Genomic DNA, 20,395 nt, shown 5'->3' on the forward strand with positions numbered 1-20,395 from the left:
GTACATATTCAAAATTTTTTAAAAATTTATTTATTAGAGAGAGAGAGAGGCCAATTTGTTGTTCCACTTACCTATGCATTCATTTGGTGTTTCTTTTATGTGCCCTGACCAGGGATCGAACCCATGAACTTGTAGTATCGGGACAATGCTCTAACCAACTGAGCTACCTAGCCAAGTTAATTCATACATCTTAATAGACTTGCTTATTATAAAAAATTTCCTATGTAGACTTTCTTGCATATATTAGAGCAGGCTTTTATTGTTAACTTTTTATTTGTAGCCAACATGCTTTTACACTAATTCATTTTCTAATCTAAGGAAAACTGGGAAATGGGCAAAGCTGGCCCTAGACACAGAATGCATTATTCTGTCTTTGGTACAAGGGTTTAATCCAGAATGCATTTGTCTTAGATTAACCTTGAAAGCCTGATTTTACCTTCTTTACTCTTCATTCCTCCTGGAGAAGGATTGAATTCCCCTTCTAACCATTGCTTTGGGGATTCATTGTCTCCCTCAGCCCCCTTCACCCCTAGGGGATGACCTGAGCTTCCTTTCCTCAGTGTTGCTGTATGAAATTAGTTGAAATAGATTAAGCTGATATAGTGATCTGACACCGTAGTAGGTTTAGTTTATATATTACTCTTTAAAGTCACTAGTCATTCAACCCAATGAAACACTTCCTATAAGCTTTAGAGTCATGGAAATTACAAGCACAGCAAATTATAGTTGGTCAGGGATTTTTTTTTCTCTCTCTTTAAACCACAACACATAGATTTCTGCCCATTGTAACTGCTTAAAGCAACTTTCTTTATAAAAAAAGACCACAGTCTACTTTCCTGGGCATTAAGAGAACAGAGTTCTTATCCCAGCTTTGCTACTTGCAAGGCTTGTCAGCTTTAGGCAGTCTTTCAACTTTACTGAGTGTTGACTTGTCCCTTAACTGAGTGTTGACTTGTCCCGTAACCTCTCTAGGTATTGTTGTCTTGCCTACTTCATAGCAGTGAGGCTCTTCATGGGTAAGGCTCTGAAAGTTATGCTAAAATAAGATACTAGCAAAGCTGGAGACATGTTCAGCTGCCTTCCTGTGGGGAACACCTTGTTGTTGACCAAAAGGGATGCCACAGAAAGAGCTATGTGGATGTTGGCTTTGCTCCCACCACACGTCCTTTCCGCCATTTTATTTCAGAAACTGGTTTCAGGCCTTTCATCTCTAAAATCTCATTCATGTTAATTACTGTGCATTAACTTCACCTCAGCATGTTTAGCACAGTCAGCTGGAGCAAATAACTACTCACTCATGCATTGAGGGAAGAAGGTGGGGCCAAGATTTTGAATTGTGTTCAAATGCAAGAGGCTATTAAAGCAAAAAATATTCTAGATGTGTAGGAAGTTAAAGCTGTTATTTCCTTGTTGAAGGTAAAAAGAAAGTTATTTTTTTTTTGGAAAAGTACTTTTCCTTGTGTATTTAATATTCGGGCCTGCATAGAAGAGCATTTCAAAATAGGAACCATGATATCCACAGTAAGATACATTATTAATGTAATGATAGCCAGACCCAGGGCAGAATTCACCAACCTTGGTGGTGAATGGGTGGCTACTGAAGAAGAGTTGGTCAGCATGGTCTTGCCGAGGGATACAATTCCATTCCCCAATTTGTTACAGATTAAGGTTTCTGAACAAGACCATCCTTCTAAGCCTTTATGGACTCTGCAGACAATATGCCAGAAAATAAATAATTCCCAACTCCTACTATTTGGTACTGGCCAGTAACTGGCTTAGCTGAGTAAATGCCTTCTGAAGCAGATTCCACATTTACAGTGTAGTTCAGTCTCCTTACACGAGCAATATTATGTTTCTTTCATTTTTTCTTGTAAAAATTCTTTTTCTTCCTGCTTTCTTTCTTTCTCTTTTCTCTTTCTTAACTTCTGCAATCTAAAGTGCTTTGAGCTTGTTTACATAGTGGTCAAGAGGAAAATATTTACCTATGATATCCTGGGAACCTTGACCATACTGCCTAATGAATAAATCATTCTGCTGCTAAGGTGGGGAATTACAGACGGAGCCACATAGACACACGTTCTCCTAGTTCCAAGTGAGCACCAAGTATGTGTTCTTATTACCTGAGACTTCCAGGTTGGTCTTATAGTGGGCTACATTACTGTCAGGTTTTCCATTGGTTTTGAATTCATGAGGCAGCTGTTGCCTGTTCTTAAGGTGTGTTTAGGTGGATGGCACCTGATCCCCTGAGGTTGTAAAATATGCAGATTCTGGCCATGCTCAGACTCATGAGTCAGAATTCTGGTGATGAGGCCCAGACACCTGCATCATTGACCAGTTCCCTACCTAATTCTTGTGTATGTTAAAGTTTGAAGCTCATTGCCAGACAGAAAAGGATTCCAGGACAGAGATGACAAAGGCAGTGCTCAAAGTTTTATTAAGTTAGCCTTGTTATGATATTAACTTGAAAATCTGGAGGTTTCCCATTAAAGTTTTCTTAAAAAGAAAAATTAAAAAAAGAACCACCACCTCAATACATAAAAGAAAGACTGTCATATATATGCCCAACTACAAGTATTTTGCATAATTTTCTAGGAGGCTAAATAGAGTGTCTTTAGGTTATCCTTAAAATTATTTTGAGACTTTATTACAGTTTTGATTTTAAGATGAATAACAAAGAAGAAATCATCAATTAATAAGTTATTTTATTTATATGCAATCTTCACAGTTGCCATATATCTCTTAAGAAATTTTCTGTAATTTTATCAATCATGTGCTCTAGTCTCTTATCATTTCTCAATACTAAGAATAATTTATGCCCATTAGTATAGATTTTCAATAAGTATAGGATTATCATATTTTATATAAGAAGTATAGTATTATTTTAATATTCTATTCTAATATTTTGAAAAATACTGCATAAGAAATTTCTTTCCCCTGAAATTAGATGAGTTGGTGTTTTTAGCCAGTATTCATGACTTAAAATATTTCCTTGGTCCATGACTCAGGCCTCACAATTTCACCAAAGTAAATACCCTAAAAACAGTCAACTTGAAAGTTATTCAAGTTTAGTAACTACAGTGTACTCCCATTTATTAGGAAGTGATTTAAGGGTTTTTTACTTCTGCATATGTCATACTAACATGACCAACATTTTAGTAAGGGATGAGTAAAGGAACTTATTATTTTAACTAGATAGAAATTTGATTAAGGATACAGCAGTAGGAGTTTCATGGCAAGTAGTAGGTAGAGCACAAAAGTGAGCCTCTTTCTCTCTAAGGCCAGCAGGAAAAGGTATTTGCAGAAATGATAAAGGACATGGTGGCTTCCCAGAAAACGCTGTCAGGAGACGGGGCCTTGCTCCCGGAAAAGGATGAGTGTTAAAGTTAAACGAGTCTAAATATGCCTGTCCAGGCAAGGCAAAAAAACAAAACAAAACAAAACAAAACAAAACAAAAACCTAGGAGCGGAAGACTTAGTTCCTTAGGTCAGAACAGGCTCTACTTCAGAACTCAATTCAGTCACTCAACTCTTCCCTGCTTCAGTTTCCTTTTCTGTAAAGTGGAGATATGGCTTATATCATAGGAGAACTGTTGTGAAAATGATTTTGGCTTTATAGAATGCATGATACTTGGAACTTATAAAAATATCAAATTTAGATGCCTCAGGGATATATCCTTTGCTCTGTCAGTGGCTAAATTTGGTTAGTTGAGGTGGGGTCTGGTTACCTTTACTTTTTGAATAATTTTTCCTTATTTCAACTATCTTCTCCACTCCCATAAAGGCACAAAAAGATTCTTGCCTCAGATACTCACTGTCATGAAGCATAGCAGTGTCATGAAGCACAGTAGTATCATGAGCTGGAAGGTCACTGGGTGAGGATCACTTGATACAAAATAAGGATTTTGCAGAAGTTCAGGCATCAGTACACTTTCTTAACCTCTTAAGAGCAGGGACTTTTATCTGCTTTCCTCACTGTAGAATCTTGACTAACTGGGTGCTCAATAAAGCTTTGCTGAAGGAATACATCAATGTCAGATTTCCGGGTATATGTCTCGTCTTTCCTTTCTATTCTTAACTAAGCGATTCTCTTCATTCTACAACATTCCTAACCTTGCTCTTTACCCCCCAAAACATTCCCCCTTCTAGCTTCCACTCCCCCTCCCTTCAGAGCTTTTTTTCTGAAGTAAACACTAGTTAACCATTTATAGCTTAATGATTTAGAAACAGTGCAGGTTTAAGAGGCATTGCTCCCATTCTTCCATCTAAAATAAATTTTGAGAAAAGATAGAGATGGTTTGGGGAACAAGGGAATGGGGGACATGGTTATTCTGGGGTACACTAACTGTTTGTATAAAGTAGCATATTTTAGTTAAATCTGACTAAGCAGGAAATAGAAGCATCTTTGAAAGAATGTCTGTTAGAACTTTGATTTTCAAATTAACAAGCTAGGCAGGGTTAGTTAGGCTGAGGAAGGTTCTGAAGTCTCTGAAGGAGGATGAATACAAAGCAAGGGCAGGCTGGTTGGTAGAGCTGGAACTGGTCTGGTCAGAATCAAGCAGTAGCTCCCAGACTTGGGAGTGCGGTCCCCTGGAGGGCTTGTTAAAACACAGATTGCTGGGTCCCACCCACAAAGTTTAGGATTCACTAAGTCTGGGTTGAGGCTCAAGGAATCGCATTTCTAACAGTGGACGTTGATGCTGGTGGTCTGGGGACCACACTTTGAGAGCCATTGCAATATAGGTTGCTCACAAAGATACAATGAACCTTACAGTCCTCAGCTTAGTTCAGTTGTCTGCCACAGGTTGAGGCTGTGTTCAAGGGCAAAAATAAAAAGAAAAAAAAGAAAAACCAACTTTCTCAGTCACCTTTGTAAGTTCTACAAGTTGATGAAGGAAACTCATAAAACTGGAGGGATTTATAATATCCCCATTTTACCTAACAGTAAAAGGCATTTTTAATTCACAGCTGCAATCACCTTGGGTAGCAGATTCCAGAAGGCTGTCAGAATCTTACTGAAGACACAGAAATGCTGCTACTTCACTGCCATGGCCAGCATATCTGAAAGAAATAGCCTCGTTGTATGGTCCTCGATGAAAATACAGTTTGCAGCCTCTAAATGGCCAAGGAGCTGGCCATGCCCAGGACAAATAACTTAGATAAATCACAAATCAGAGAAGAAAATGTGGCTCTTTTAATCAATAGCACCCTACAATACTTGTTGCGTTTGAGTCAGGTAGTTCAGGACGTGGATATAAGAGCTCAAAGTATGCTGAGAACAGTTTTATTTAGAAACTCCAGGAGGAGATTTGGAAAAAAAAAATAGTAATGGTGAAAGGAGCCCTTAAGAAACTCTTAAGATGTTCAGGCTCATTCCTGTTTCTCAACAGAAGAATTTACATTATTCAGAAAGCTGACATCGTAGGTTAAAAATGTGTGTGTGTGTGTACATGATTTCTGTTATAAAATTGGCAGCTACAGCACAATTGGAAAAAGAGAATGGAGTAAAAACGCCCTGTTATTTTGCCTCTCTAACATAACTGTGAATAAATTTCCTTCTATATATTTTTAAACAGTGTACTTAGATTTAAATACATTTTTTAAGTTTATATAGTCATAGTGACTAAAAGCATGGTCTTTGAAGTCAGATAGCTTGGGTTCAAATCATGAGTTTTCCAGCCCTGAGTTTTGCATTTGTTGAATGGAGAAGACAAACTTGATTCATAGTGTTGCTGTGAGAATTCAGTGAAATGAGCTGGAAATTCATAGTGCTGGAAGTAGTGTAAGCACTCAATGAATACTGGCATGATTTTCTGTTCTTACCAAAAGACTATGTCAACCTTCCACAATCCTAATATCTGGGAAGTTTTCCTCAACATCGAGAAGCATACCTATTTTTATTTCATGAATTTGGTAAAATTTCATTCCACAAATTTTTCTGTGGTTCAAATGCTGCTTTCAAGATCTTTGATCAGCTTATTGATCATCCTATTACCTGGGTTTTCCTCAGAGACTGAATTAATCAACGAGGAGTCAAAGTCAAAACAGATGGATGACCTTTTGTTTTGAGAGGCTGGTTCAGTTGCTCTCTAGCTATGTTGTGTGGCTTTGCTCTAAGACCACAGATTCTAACCATACCATTGCTAGGGAGATGGGTGAGAAACCAGAGGTAGAGAGGTGTAGATCTCTCAGCACCACTGGATAAACAACCTCAAACTCAAGCCTGGTCAAATTTACATCAGTAACTGAACCTCTCATTTCTGCTCCAGATCTGTTTACCCAACTGCCAACTTGACCTCCACTTGGAGTCTTCATTGGGCCCACAAACTCAGTGTGTCTAAACCAAATCTTCAAAGCCTTCAAGTCCTTTCTGCCTGGCGTTACTATAGTTACACCATCTTTCTTTTGGCTATTTTTACATAACTTTTTTTCATCACTTTGTAAATAGTTTATCTAGGAATTTATCCAAGAGAAATGAAAGAATATGTCCATGTAAAGACTGGCACATGACTGTTTTAGAGATGCTTTATTTGTGATAGCCGAAAGCATAGATAAATCTCAAAATAATTATGCTGAGTAAAAAAAATAAGCCAAATAAAAGAAGAGATAAATTGTTTGATTCCATTTATATAAAATTCTAAAAAATGCAAACTAATCTACAATGAAAGAAAGCATATTAGTGGTTACCTGGAGGCATGGGTAAAATATTAAAGGGAATGAGGAAACTTTGTGATTGATGTGATGGTTTTATAGGTGTATACATGTGTCAGATTTATAAATACACTTTATTTTTTTTAAAGATTTCATTTATTTTTAGAAAGAAGGGAAGGGAGGAAGAAAGAGAGGGAGAGAATCATCAGTGTGTGGTTGCCTCTCGTGCTTCCCCTACTGGGGATCTGGCCTGCAACCCAGGCATGAGCCCTGACTGGGAATCGAACTGGCAACCCTTTAGTTCACAGGCCAGCACTGAATCCACTGAGCCACACCAGCCAGGACTATAAAATACACTTTAAATCTGTGCAGTATACTGCATGTCAAATATACCTTCACAAATCTGTTAAAAAATAAAGCATGTTTCTTGTAAGTAGCAAAGTTTTTTGAGTAATTTGATGACTTTTGTCTTGTAATTGGAGAATTTATCTGATCCTATTTAATATAATCACTGACATATTTGAGTTTAAATATATAATCTTACTGTGTTTTCTTCTTTTTTTTCAATCTGTCTCTTGTTTCCACAGAGGTTACAATACATACTTGACTTTTTAGAATTCTAATATTAATTGGTACTTTCACCATTTCCAAAATAGTGCAAGAACTTTAAAACATGAACTCCATTTACCCCTCTCACTTTTTATGTTGTTGATATGTACTTTAATTCTGTGTGTATTTTAAACTTCACATTATTATCATTATTATAATTACTTTGTATTGTCACTATCACAGAGATTTACTTACATATTTACCCTATTGAATATTTCATTGTTTTCAGCACTTCTGTGCTTCCATCTGGAATCATTTCCTTCTGCCTGAACAACTCTCTTTACTATTTCATTTGGTATGGCTCTGCTGGTAATAAATTCTCTCACTTTTTGTTTTTCTTTATCCTTTATTTGTGAAGGATATTTTCACTGGGTAGGAAATGCTAGATTGGTCGTTTTCTTTCAGCACTTTAAAGATGTTATTGCATTGGTTTTTGGATTCCACATTTTCATCTGAGAAATCAATTAGTAGTATTATTACACTTTGAAGTGATATGTCTTTGAAGATAATGCATCTTTTCCCCAGATTTTATCAAGAGCATTTAAAACTTCTCTTTGATTCACAGTAGTTTTCCTGTGAAAGAGCTAGGTTGATTTTCTTTATTGATTCTGATGGGCATTTATATAAAGCTTTATGAATCTGCATCTTCGGTATTTTTTGTTAGCAATACTTCTTTAAATATTATTTTGGATCCTGTTTTATCTCTCCTCTTTCGGGACATCTGTTTACCTAATTAGACTGTTTCTTTAGATCTTAACACACTTTTCTCAAGAAACCCTTTTTTTCTTTAAAGTGACAAATACAAAGCACTTGATATTTATAGGTGTTCTTTTAGGTGATTATGCTGCCTCATCAGTAGGTGGTGATTATGTCAGGAGAAAAACTAACTTACATGATGATAAATAAGGACTGGGGAGGAGGGTGTCTTTAAGAGACTGAAGACATTCAGTATCCTCCTTCTCTAGGCTTCCTGAGGGAACTCTCAAACACTTAAGTCATTTAATAAATATTTTTCAGTAGTCAGAGGAATTTTCCAAGTGAAAGGGATTTGGGGCTCCCATGTAAGGGAGAAATGTAAGTTCCTCAGCTTGTTAATAAGGAGTAAATGTCTCTTCATAGTCATGTTTCCACCTGTTGAATCATCTTTAAAGAAGCTGTACATTCATGGTGTGTCTGTTTATGAGGAGATGGAAAATATGAGAAAGACTAAACCTGAAATATCTATTATGAAGCCTCAGGCTGGCAAGCTTCTGAGGGATTCATTGAAGACTTTGTTGCTCAAAACATGTATGCATGTATATATATGTAAGGATAGAGATATGCAAATAGATATTATATAGTATACATTATATAATATATGTAATACACATATAAAATTTGCTATGGAAATTCATTTTGTAGCCTTTTAAATTTAAAGGTGTACTTTACTAAAAGTATCTGAGGATAAACCTCAGAAAAAGCCTGAAGTTATTTCTGCATGGTCAACTCCAGGAACTACACCGTCTTGAGGCAGCCCTGTGTTTTCATCCTTATACACGCCATGCTCTGTGATCTAACCCTGTGTTATTTACATTATTCAAAGCTCATTTTTCTGCATACAACAAATTTTAAAACATTACTTACTTTTTTTAATACTACACTGCCCTAACATTGTAATTCAGGAAGTTTGGGGGTAATATTCTTTCAATGATTCCATGGTATAAATTATTTCTAGTCCTGAAAATGGCTATTTGGTAAGATTCAATTATATCATGTGTTTGTGGCTACATATGCCACCCACAAATGTCTATAATCGTTGTTTATTACTAGCTGTATACTTTGCACTTTGTATTTGCTGGGTGTTTTTACACTCAGGTATTTGTTACTAAGAGTAAATTATATGTTTGCTTTTATTCTACCCCTTTCACTATTGTTTAAAACATGTCAGATTCAGGAAACCCTAGACTTTTTTCAATACTTATAGACAAGGTTTCTTCTTGAGTTAGTTTTAAAATCCTTCCAACCATCTTGGCTGCTGGCCATACCAGCATAGTGAAAGAATTTTCTTTCAGGGATGAAAGCCAGAGCAAAGCCTTCCGGGGCTGTTTGGTTTCCTAGCACAGCTGCTGGTATAGATCACGGTGCTGATTGTTCTGCCTAAGATTCTTACGCATCTTTGCCAGTTAGGGCTGGAAGGGTGCCCGGGAGATCATGTAGCCCAGCCCCTTCATTTTACATGTAATGAAACTAAGACCCTGCCTGGTTAGCTAATGTACTTGAACTCAAACATCTGGCAAATGGCAGAGCTCAGGACTAGTTCACCTTCTTATTCTTTGCTCTTTTAGCCGACGTCAAGAAACAGGACAGCCTGATGGTTAAAATACTTGAAGCGGGACTATGGGAGCCTAATGTCTAGATGTTATGAAATGTTTTTAAAAATGCTTGAAATGCATTGTATTCTTTTTTCATCAGTCCTGCTCATACTTATATATTTTTTCCAAAATATGGTTCAAGAGTCCTCTTATCCCAGAAGCCCCCTAAGCATTCCCGTGCTGACTTAGTAACTTCCTCTTCTTTACTCTGTAAATGTACAAAGACACTGTGTACATTCCTGCATTATAATAGTTATTGTATTGTATTATATTTATGTATTCAACTATGCATCTGTCTTCTTCCTTCCCACCCACTGGACTGAGCTTCCGGGAGTAGCAATAGTATCTTCTTGGACTTCAGTCCCTAGCACTTGGCAAAGAATCTGGCATTTTGTGTGCCCTCCATGTTTTAGGAATGAATGAATGGATGAACCATTCTCTCCTAGTCTTTCACTATCAATGAATGTTATATTTTATTGCATGTAAAAATTACCTGGAGTTGTTGGTTTAAAATGCAGCTTCCAGGCCACACCACAGAGATGCTGATTCAGGACAGGGGAAAGGTTGAGGAGTCTGCATTTTTATTAAGCAGCTGATGATTTGATGCAAAATGGTCCTTAGGTTACACTTGGCAAGCTCTGCTCTCCCATTAGTTTCACTGGTACTTGCTCCCAACTGTATATATCCCAATTATCTGTCCATCTAACTAAACACGTAGAGCTTCCACCATTCTGACTCCTATGTAGGGGTGTCAACATTTTAAACAAACTCCAAGGCTTTTCCCAGTTAAATGTGTAGAAATAAAAATAATATGTATAGAACATTTTGAGTGACTAGAAGTAAGGTGTCTTAGTTTATCAAGGAAATATTATGACATTTCCTAGCATTATGAAAATTATGTTAGACATGTTAGACTTGTAACTTATTTTGTAGGCACATTTCTGTAGGTAAACATAATTCAAATTTTTTATTTTAAATGGTAAAATCATATTTCATCTATTTTATGCTAGTATTTACTTAATGTTCTGATGAGTATTGGCTGCTTTGGTTATTTTCAAATGTTTGCTATCATATACAGAGTTCTTTGCTCATTTCTGCTCAAATTATATTTTTGTTTGTATGAATTCCATGAGGTATATTCTTCAAAGTGAAATCATTAGAGGAAAGAGTAACGACAGTTTTAAAGTTCTTGTTGCATATTACAGTATTGCTTTTCAGAGACACTGAACCAGTATACAGCCCACAGTGGTGCAGGGCATGGTGGTTTTCCCCCAAGATTGACCAACATGTAATTTTATCATTCCAGCCTATTTTTGCTAGTTCAATATGAGTGTAGAGTTTCTCCAGAGATATTTTATTGTGAAGTTCTTTAAGTGATACGAAGCAATTCTTTCCCACATGAGATAAATAACAATTTTCATTTTAAGTATAAACAGTTCATCTTCTATTGACAGTTTGAAGGGATAGGTGTAACTTCCTTTTGCAGAATTGATTCTGTAGAAACAGGAAATAGGATCCTTAGGAACTAGGCCAGCTCAATATGTCAAGGAAGGTCAGTTGTATAGATCTGAGTTAGAAAGCTTATGTGAAGGCTGCAACAAAAAGACCAGCTGACTCTGTTTAAGGAAGATTGGCGAGTGAAAACAATATAATTTCATGATGAAAAAAGTATTGGGGCTTTGGTGTAGGATGAGAGATTTTGCTGCAAAATAAACACAAGAACCTATCCCTCCTGCCTTTCTTTGATATTCTCACACAATGCCACTTCCTTTCCTGAGCATTTTCAGATAAACCCATTTTGGGTAGAACCCTGTGGTCTACGACAGGAAGGACTTCAGAATGACCAGGAAACTAAATGTGCTGTTTGAGAGGTCTTGTGGGGAGGCCTTGGAGAGAGAAGTTGCAGGAGCAGTCAGTCTTATCTGTGAAGAGTCAACTTGGGTTTTTAAAAAAAGTACCTTTTCTTGGTTGTCTCAGTGTTCCGTGACTGGTCATCTTCTCAAGTAAGCAAACAAGTGGTTGCTGTGCTGGTTTGGGTTTCTGTGCTGCCAAACACAAGATACAATGTTGTTTATGTAAGATGGGCCTTTTGTTTTGGAGAGTGGTCTCATCTGTTGATTTTTTCAGAAATTGGTGACGGTCCAACTTGTAATGCAACTCAGCCTGTGGGGATCAAAATCTGAACGTTTTTCTCTATTCCTGGCTGTCATGCTAAATTAGACAATTCTTACCTTCATTCATGTCTCTATAGAATACACACACAATCACATTTGTGTCTATCTATCTATCTATCTATACCTATCTATCTGCTTTATTTGGAAATAATTCACATACCACAAAAATCCACCCATTTAACATGTGCAATTCAATGGATTTTAGCATATTCACAGAGTTGGCATTCATCACCACATCTTCTTGGACTTCAGTCCCTAGCACTTGGCTAAAATTGACCACAGTCAATTTTAGGACACTGTAATCCCCCCGGAGGAAACTCCATTCCCATTAGCAGTCACTCTCCATTTGTTGTCCCAGCCCTGGACAACTAAGGTTTATTCTGGACATTTTGTATAAGGAATCATATAATATGTGGTCTTTTGGTTTAGCTTCTTTCACTTAGCATAATATTTTCAGGATTCATTAATGTTATGGTATATAGCAGTATTTCTTTCCTTTTTTTATTGCTGAATAATACTCCATTGTATGATATGCCACTTACCCATTCATAAGATGATGGGTTGTTCCCACTTTTTGGCTATCATGAATAATGCAGCTATGAACATTCATGTATAGCTTTTGTGTGGAAGGTTTTCAGGTTTCTTGGATATATTCCTAGGAGTTCTGGGATATGTGGGAATTCTGTTTAACTTTTTGAGCAACTGCCCAACCAGTTTCTGAAGCAGCTGCATCATCCAACACTGTATGAATGCTTCAACTTCATATTCTCACCAGCACTTGGTATTGACCACTTTTTTTTGTTACAGCCATCCTAGTGGTTGTGCAGTGGCATCTCCTTGTGGTTTTGATTTCCATGTCCCTGATGGATAATAGAATACTTACTCCTTATCTTAGAATTTTTCTTACGCTTTTATAAAAATAAATCACATGCTTTAGGAAATGAACGAGTACAATGAACATGGGCTGCGAGAACTTCCTCTGGGGTTTCACACATCATTGCATCATGATATAAGGGGCCCCCACTGCCTGAGTGTGCTCCGGTCATTTTTTCCCATCCTCATATCCATTCATCATTCAGGATCCTGGGAAGGAGAGGTAATTGTCCTGTGTTGGGTTTTGGGCCCACCCTTTTGATTTGTAGTTATGACTAGGACTAGACAATGTACAGCAGGAGTGTGCAAAGCCTGAAAGGAAACTGAACCACGTTTCCTGCCTCTTTGAATGAACCACATTGCCAAGGTTGGGAGCCAAGGAGACCTTGTTGTAAACCTCGCTAATAATGTCAGGAACCTGTGCCAGTAATTATGCACTAGCACACATTATAACAGAGAAAACATAATAAGCTTTATTTATAATATTTAAATATTATATTTTAAAATTATAAAACTTAAAATGTATATATTCCTATTTGAAACAACAGCATGTTTCCAATACTCATACCTGATCTCATTTCATCCTCAATAATCTGTTAGTTTCTAGTCATATTCTACAGTGGCCTCATTGTGGTTTAAGCACAGGTTTGTGAACTGTCTCAGAAGCTAACCACTAACATCTGATTTCCTGAGAATGTGTGTTCTGAGTTCCAAACAAATGACGAGCAAATGAGTGCCTAAACGTCAACCTGCTCGTAAGCCGATGTTTCACTGGTCAACAGGCTCATGTTGGCAGGTGTGGGTGGACAATAGAGAACAATTTTCATGTGCTCCATTTGGCTACCAGGGATGTTGACACCAATGTCAGTATGGGTGTCTTGAAAGATCTCTCAGCTAGGAGCAGTTTGGAAAAAATGTAGTCCTTGGAATTGCAGGTACCATCTAAGGTGCCTCAGGGAGGTAGAAGTGTTCATTTAACAGTTCTCTAGTGTATTCTGTTGTAGCAGGCAACTGATCAGAAGGGTTTAACTGCTAGAAAGGAGAATGACTGGATCAAAGTGGCAGATGAGGGTTGAAAGGGCTCTAGTCAGAGACATATAGATGTTCTCATATAGGGACAATGCCTCTGAATGGCCTGGGAAGAAGGAGCCAAGTGCCCTGGACCTTTTCCTCAGCCTTCAAGCTCTTCTTTCTCCTCATGCCGTCATTCTTCCAGCAGTGGGCAGAAGCCATGACTGCAGGCATCCTGGTTTCTCTGAAATTCTCAAGGATATATATTATCGCACAAAAGTCTACCCCAGGCCAGTGCAGACCTTTTAGTCGGTTCTGCCCATTGCCCAGCCAAAGCAGAAATGTTATAACATGCCATCAAAGGTTGTATCTATAGCCCTGGCTGGTGTGGCTCAGTGGATTGAGTGCCCGCCTGTGAACCAAAGGTTGAATTCCCAGTCAGAGCACATGCCTGGGTTGCAGACTAGGCCCCCAGTAGGGGGCATCCAAGAGGCAACCACACATTGATGATTCTCTCCCTGTCTTTCTCCCCCTCCCACTTCCCCTCTCTAAAAAAATAAATAAAATCTTTAAACATAAATGTTTAAAGAAAAGATTGTATCTGTAATTGTGATGATTGTTAAAAATAATTGCTTCATCTAGATTTTTCTATTTTTAATCCAAGGTATTCTTCAGCGGACATAAGGAAACAGTTTACTCTCCCACCAAACCTTGGCCAGTACCATCGACAAAGCATAAGTACCTCTGGCTTCCCCTCTCTTCAACTAGTAAGTATGAGTTACAGCTTTGCTTGGGGATTGGCCAAGTGCGGAAGTACCCAGCAAATGCTTCCTGATTCTCCTTAGATCTTCCCCCGCTACCTTGTATGACTAACCACCATTTCTTAGCTCTGTACCTAGTTTTTAACATCAGACAATTTCCCTCTCTCCCTCCCTCAATCAGGACATAGGGTGCAAAGTAAAACTCCAAGAGCTGTGATTCTGACATCCCCAGACGTAGCGGACTTTCGGATTACTTGATTTCACCCAAATTATAAGTCATATTTTAGGGAGAGGGGGGATTAGACTGGAATCTTACTACCATTTGTAGCCTGCTTTAGTGTGAAAAAAATAAATGTATTCCAAAACCTGAAAAGCCAAGTTATGAACCTTCATTTTTAAAAATCGTTTTCTTGGAAATTTAATTTCCATACAATAGAATTCAGTCATTTTTGGTTGTACAGTTTAATGAATTTGGCAATTTGTAGTTGTTTAACCTCTACTCTATATAGGACAGTCTCTCCCCTAAAACATCCCATTGTGCCCCTTTGTCGTCTGTCTCCTCAACCCCCAGCTCCAGCCCTAAGCAATCACTAATCCACTTCTGTCATTATAATGGCGTCTTATCTGGAACTTCATATAATTGGATTCAGGCAATTCAAACTCCCATTTTAAAAACCCATTCCCCAGATACCATGATCACAAAGGTGGTTTTCCCAGAGCGAGGTTTATCCATTGTACTCAGAATGTGCTGACCGCTGTGATTTCCCCAAATGTGGGGAAATCGCCGGCATAATTTCTAGCCGTGGGTGACTGTGTTCATGCTCTCCCCTGAAAAGAGAACAAAAACCAAACCCACTCCCTCTCTGTATGGTGCCGGGTGGGTACTGGAAATATCAGGTGGGGGACACTTTAACAAGTACATGACTGTCTAACCACTAAGCTGTATGCTCGAAACCAATACAAAATAAAATTGAAAGCAAAGTGTAATTGAAAAAAAAACCTGAAATATTATAAAAAACACGCCCCCTTTAAAGTCAAAGGTTGCATACTTTTTAAACACCAATTATTGAGCATGCATATATGTGTTATATTACGTGAGGAGTAAATGCCAGACATGTGCTAAGGAGGAAGATTCTGATTTAAATAAGATGGTTTGTAAAACCAGAAGTGAGTGTTCATTTCCTCTGTGAGCGACCTACAGCCTCCACTGCACTCACTTCCTCAGGCACAGCACAGGGCACTTGTTTGCTTGTTCCGGCAGTTATCTTGCAGAGGTTAGGTTAATTTTTTTTTCTCACTTATTACTTCAAAACCACTTCTGCTCTTACAAATTTTGTAACCTTCCCCTGTTTCCTGTAGCAGCCATTTTGTCTCCTGTAACAATTTGCCCGCCGTGTGACTATGTATCTTTTAAAGGTATGTTTACTGGAATGATTGGTGCTTATTTCAGAAGGATAATTTGTGTTTTGTGTCATTGATGAAATACTACTACTAAAAAATGTATGGCACCTTGTACTGCAAGAGGTAGCTTGTGATGATAATTTTTCAAAAAATCTGTTTTATGACTTTGGTGGCTTGCTAGATTGCTCTTTTTGTCTGCACTTTACCTGCCTGTTTCAAAATTGTAGGTTATAATAAAAGCCTGTCAGGTGCATAATGTTCATGCTTTCTGATATAGCAGATAAACTTTGAACCAAGATAAGTTAGAAATGCTTTTTGGTTTAATTTGGTGCTAATATATGTTTTATTGAAAACCCCCAAAATTATTACTACATTTCTGACTAAAATGCACTCCAAATATGCAAAATTCAGTTAAAAAGTGACTGGATACACTTTTCTATCTTAAACAAGATGGGGAGATGGGGTTTGGTGCATTGCTTCTTTGTGAATTGAGACTGCAGCTCTATGCAGTCACTGTCTTGAGAAATAGTGTGGACTGTGGACATCACTACGGAGAGGCTTTCAGGAAGTTTAGCTAGCAGGCTTTAACCCCTTCTCTACAGGCCAGCTCTGACTCTAACGCTGCAGCCTTAAACTTCTTCAGGAGAAATCTTTTTTAAATTTAAAGTCTCAAAGGAAAAACTTGCTTAAGGTCTACAGGTGTTCTTTGGGTAGTTATGCTGCTTCATCCGTAGGTTTTGACGGAAGTAAATTTTGATAAATTACTTCATTAGCAGGGTAGTTAAGTAACATGTGTCTTAATGACCCATTTTCTAACAGCAGATACCAAAGAAGTAGCAAAAATCTTTAACTATACAAGAATCAAATGTTTCTACCTGCCATAGTTTATTCCTTGTTCTGTTTTCAAATGAATAGCCCTTAAAAATGTATCACTCTGGGTTATTCCCCTTTAGTTTGCCCAGCATCATTCCCCAGATCTCTACTCCAGCTTCAGCAGTCTGTTGCCCCTGGAGTCAAGTGACCCAAATTCAATTCCCACTAAAAAAAAAAAAAAAAAAAAAAAAAAAAAAAGCATGGCCTGCTTAGGAAATCACCCTGGTTGATGTTTACCTGCTTTTAGTGTTGTAATGTCAGAATGAAGTGACTGTGCTTCCCCTTGAGCCACCTTCCTGAATGAAGGTGCCTCCAACAGAAATCAGCTTACATGGTGATTTCCCTTTCCCGTGAAAGGGTTATTTCATTTCATAGAAAGATAATGGCACATCTCAGCAAGATTCATTTCTGGCAAGGCAGAAAAGTAGTTTATCATCTAAAGATTTTTAACTTGCACAGAGCGGGTGGCAGCTAGACATGGTATTTAAAAAAAAAAAAAGATTAATCTGAAGCAGCTTTAAAAAACTTCTTAAATGGAAAGCCATAGACTGTTCATTGTATTATTTTAAACAATTGAAAAGTAAGACTGAGTGCATTTTGACCTTTGTTTCTCTTACCTTAGTTTATATAACCACCATTTCAACAACTTCACATGCTGATACAAATGGTGGTTTAATTTTTTAAAAGTATTTAATTGTCACAAAGTTATTTAAAACCCAATAAGTTTGTTGTTTTGCAAGAGGGTAGAACTTGGAGTCAGATGGATTTGGAGTGAAGTATAACTGTCATTTAATAGGTATATAATTTGGGGCAAGTTACTTAACCTCTGTGAAGGGTTCAGTTTCCTCATTTGCAATATTGGTATAATAATGCTGCCTCCATTAGGGTATATATAGAAGGACATAATAGGTGCTGTATAAATAGTGACTAATATTGCTGTCTATGTGTTTGGCACTGTGGAGACACTGGGAGATTAAAAGTCAAGATGAAGTGCAGGTGGTTTTGTCTCTGAATGGCCTTAACATCTATTTGAGGTAATTCAGAAAATCCATACTGACTTCAAGTGTGGGAGCTTTTCAGAAGAGAGAAAGCTCCCACATGATATAAAAGGAGGTCAAGGCTTGATGGCGTAGGCTGAGGAGACTTACCGGAAGGTTCTCAGGCCTGGCTGCCAATCAGAATCCCCAGAACCTACAGAAACACCTGTGGCCAGACCCACCACAGAACGATTAAATCAAAATCCCAGGAATGGGCCCAAGCATCAGTATTTTTAAGTTCCCTGGGACTTTAACCTGTGGTCTCTCTAAAGACCTACACAGTGGGAGTATTCCAAACGGGAGGAAGAACATAATGAAAGTGAAGCTTCTTTTGTTGTCTTAGTTGCTCCAAGTTACAGAAACCATGGTAAGCAGGGACCACTTGCTGACTTGATGCATGTATCCTTATACAAAGATAGTGGCTTCTGTGATAAAGCTGATAAATTAAGTGAGAGGAAGGGTGTGCTTAATTTTTTTCTGTTTGATCAGGTTTTTGTTTTTTAAACTCTAATTGCAAATGTTAGCTGTGATGATTGTGTATACAAGCATTTTCAAAGTAAACATAATATTTTTAAATTTTGCATTTTTGAATATGAAGAGGAACCACCATTTGGAGTTGTTTATTTTTAGACATGATGGTAGAATTGTCCTAAACCTATTGGACACTCCTATCGGAGTACTTTGTGCCCAGGGCCAGAGAGAGTGGTCTGGAGTGGAGCACCGCTCACTGGCCTTGGCGTTCTCCATCGCCACACGCAGGCTGGCCAGATGCCCTCCGATGTCAGCCACCTACACGGGCAGACAACTCTATGTGTGATCTCCTCACTAAAATGGAATGGTAAAATACTAAAACTATGTTTTGATTATTCAAAGTAGAAAGGGGAGTGCAATATGCAAGAAAAAAGGGTTGGGATCTATGCCCTAAGGTGTAAAGGAGAATTTGAGACATTGTGCATGGAGTTAATAATCTTAACCTAAGTTTTTATAGAGGAAAAATGCTATTTTTAAAAAATGAGAATAGAAAAGTTTTAAAGTGAAGTGGAATGAATCAGCTGGGCCATAACGGTCCTGGCTGAAGAAAGAGATGTAAAGAACCACATCCTGGATATGTACCAAACACCATGGTTACATGGTTACATGACATGTTTATATACAATAACATTTATATTCAAAAAAAGCCTCATACTTTGAAAGTACTCATTTTTGTTATGTATTTAAGCTTCTGTATAATAACGCAACCATTTTCTGTTACTGCTAAAGCTGATCTAAATGGAGGATCACTTGATAAATATGTTCCTCTTTTATTTTCCTTGTACCATTGTTCTTGTGTGCTTCATCTTTCAAGGGATTAGGCTGTTCTTAGGTTTCATTGATTTTCCTGGAGGGGACATGATGGAAAATGAAGATCTCAATATAGTTTTTATGCAAATTCACAATGGAAGATAACTGAAAGAGCAGTACTCTGTGTGCTGAGCAGGGGTTTCATTACTGTCATTGTATAAAGCAGGGGAATCATATCTGCCCTGGTAAAAATAGATGGATGCTGATAATGGCATGTCAGCATCTTCCACTCCATGGCATGAGTGGAGGGTTGCCATTGGTGGAAGCAGGGAAGTATTGTTGACTCTAAGCCATGCAGTACTTGGAAATTGCTGAAGCCAGAAGAACCTACCTTCAGATCTGTTTGGTTAAATATAGTAGAGAGCTGAAAAGATTGTCAAGAATTCATTCATTCATTCATTCATTCATTCAAGAGATGTGTATTGTGGCAGGAGCTGCCCTAGGAGCTGGAGATACAGTAGTGAATATAGCAAAGGGTCTAACCTCATGGAACTTACATTCTAGAATGGGAGACATAGACAAAAAAAGTGTATCAAGGGGTTTTTAAGGATTTGAAGAATGAAACAGGAAAACGGAAGAGAGAGTGACACAGAAGAGGGACTATTTGGGAGGGCTATGAAGGCCTCTGTCTGAAAAGGAGACACTTGGGAAGAATTGTGAATAAACTTGACAGGTATCTGAAGGAAGAGTATTCCAGTCAGAAGGATCAGCAAGAGCCAAGTCCCCAAGGCAAAAGCATGTGGCATGCTCCAGAAACAGCAAGGAAGCAGAGTGTGACCTGCAGAGTAGGCAGTAGGAGATGAGATCATTAAAAAAGCAGGGCTGGGTCATAGGCCTCAGAGACCATGGAAGAACTTTGGTTCTCCCTTTGGTTAAGATGAAGTCTCTGGAAGCACTGAGCACCAGCCAGGCATGATTGGAATTTTTGTGAAGATTGCTTATAGGGATAAGAATTGCTCTGACTGCTACATGGAGAACAGACTGGGCTGGGTGAAGTTGTCACAATAACTCAGAAAGTAACATTGGAGCTTTGGAATAGGGTGTGGCAGTAGAGAAGGTGAGAAGTGGTTGGATCCTGGACATATCTCAGAAGTAAAGGGCATAGGATTTTCTAATGGATAATACACAAGGTGTAAGAGAAAGAGAGAAATCAACATTGACTCCAAAGCTTTTGCCCTGGACAGCCTATGAAATGGGATTGCCACTTGCTGAGATGTGGAGACTTGGAAGATATTGGAAGAGCAGATTGGCGGGGAAATTAAGAGTTTGTTTTGAATTTGTTATGTTTGATAGACCTATTAGATCAACAAGAGGTG

The 20,395-nt window shown here is 38.0% G+C and overlaps 1 protein-coding gene and 1 non-coding gene across 2 annotated transcripts in view; both read left to right on the plus strand.

The window, feature by feature from the left end:
- Nucleotides 1-20,395, plus strand: part of DOCK8 (dedicator of cytokinesis 8) — a 209,465-nt gene that overhangs the window by 26,600 nt on the left and 162,470 nt on the right. Inside the window, exon 2 of the mRNA XM_054583056.1 lies at nucleotides 14,331-14,433. Coding sequence (XP_054439031.1) covers nucleotides 14,331-14,433 — 103 coding nt within the window. The remainder of the gene's footprint in view (nucleotides 1-14,330; nucleotides 14,434-20,395) is intronic.
- LOC129078513 (U1 spliceosomal RNA) lies at nucleotides 15,100-15,258 on the plus strand. The gene has a single exon (XR_008529967.1). It is a non-coding gene; the product is annotated as a U1 spliceosomal RNA (small nuclear RNA).

Source organism: Pteronotus mesoamericanus, unplaced genomic scaffold (genome assembly GCF_021234165.1).
Source record: "Pteronotus mesoamericanus isolate MK-2021 breed Mesoamerican mustached bat unplaced genomic scaffold, CSHL_Meso_final contig_73, whole genome shotgun sequence".
NCBI lineage: Eukaryota > Metazoa > Chordata > Mammalia > Chiroptera > Mormoopidae > Pteronotus > Pteronotus mesoamericanus.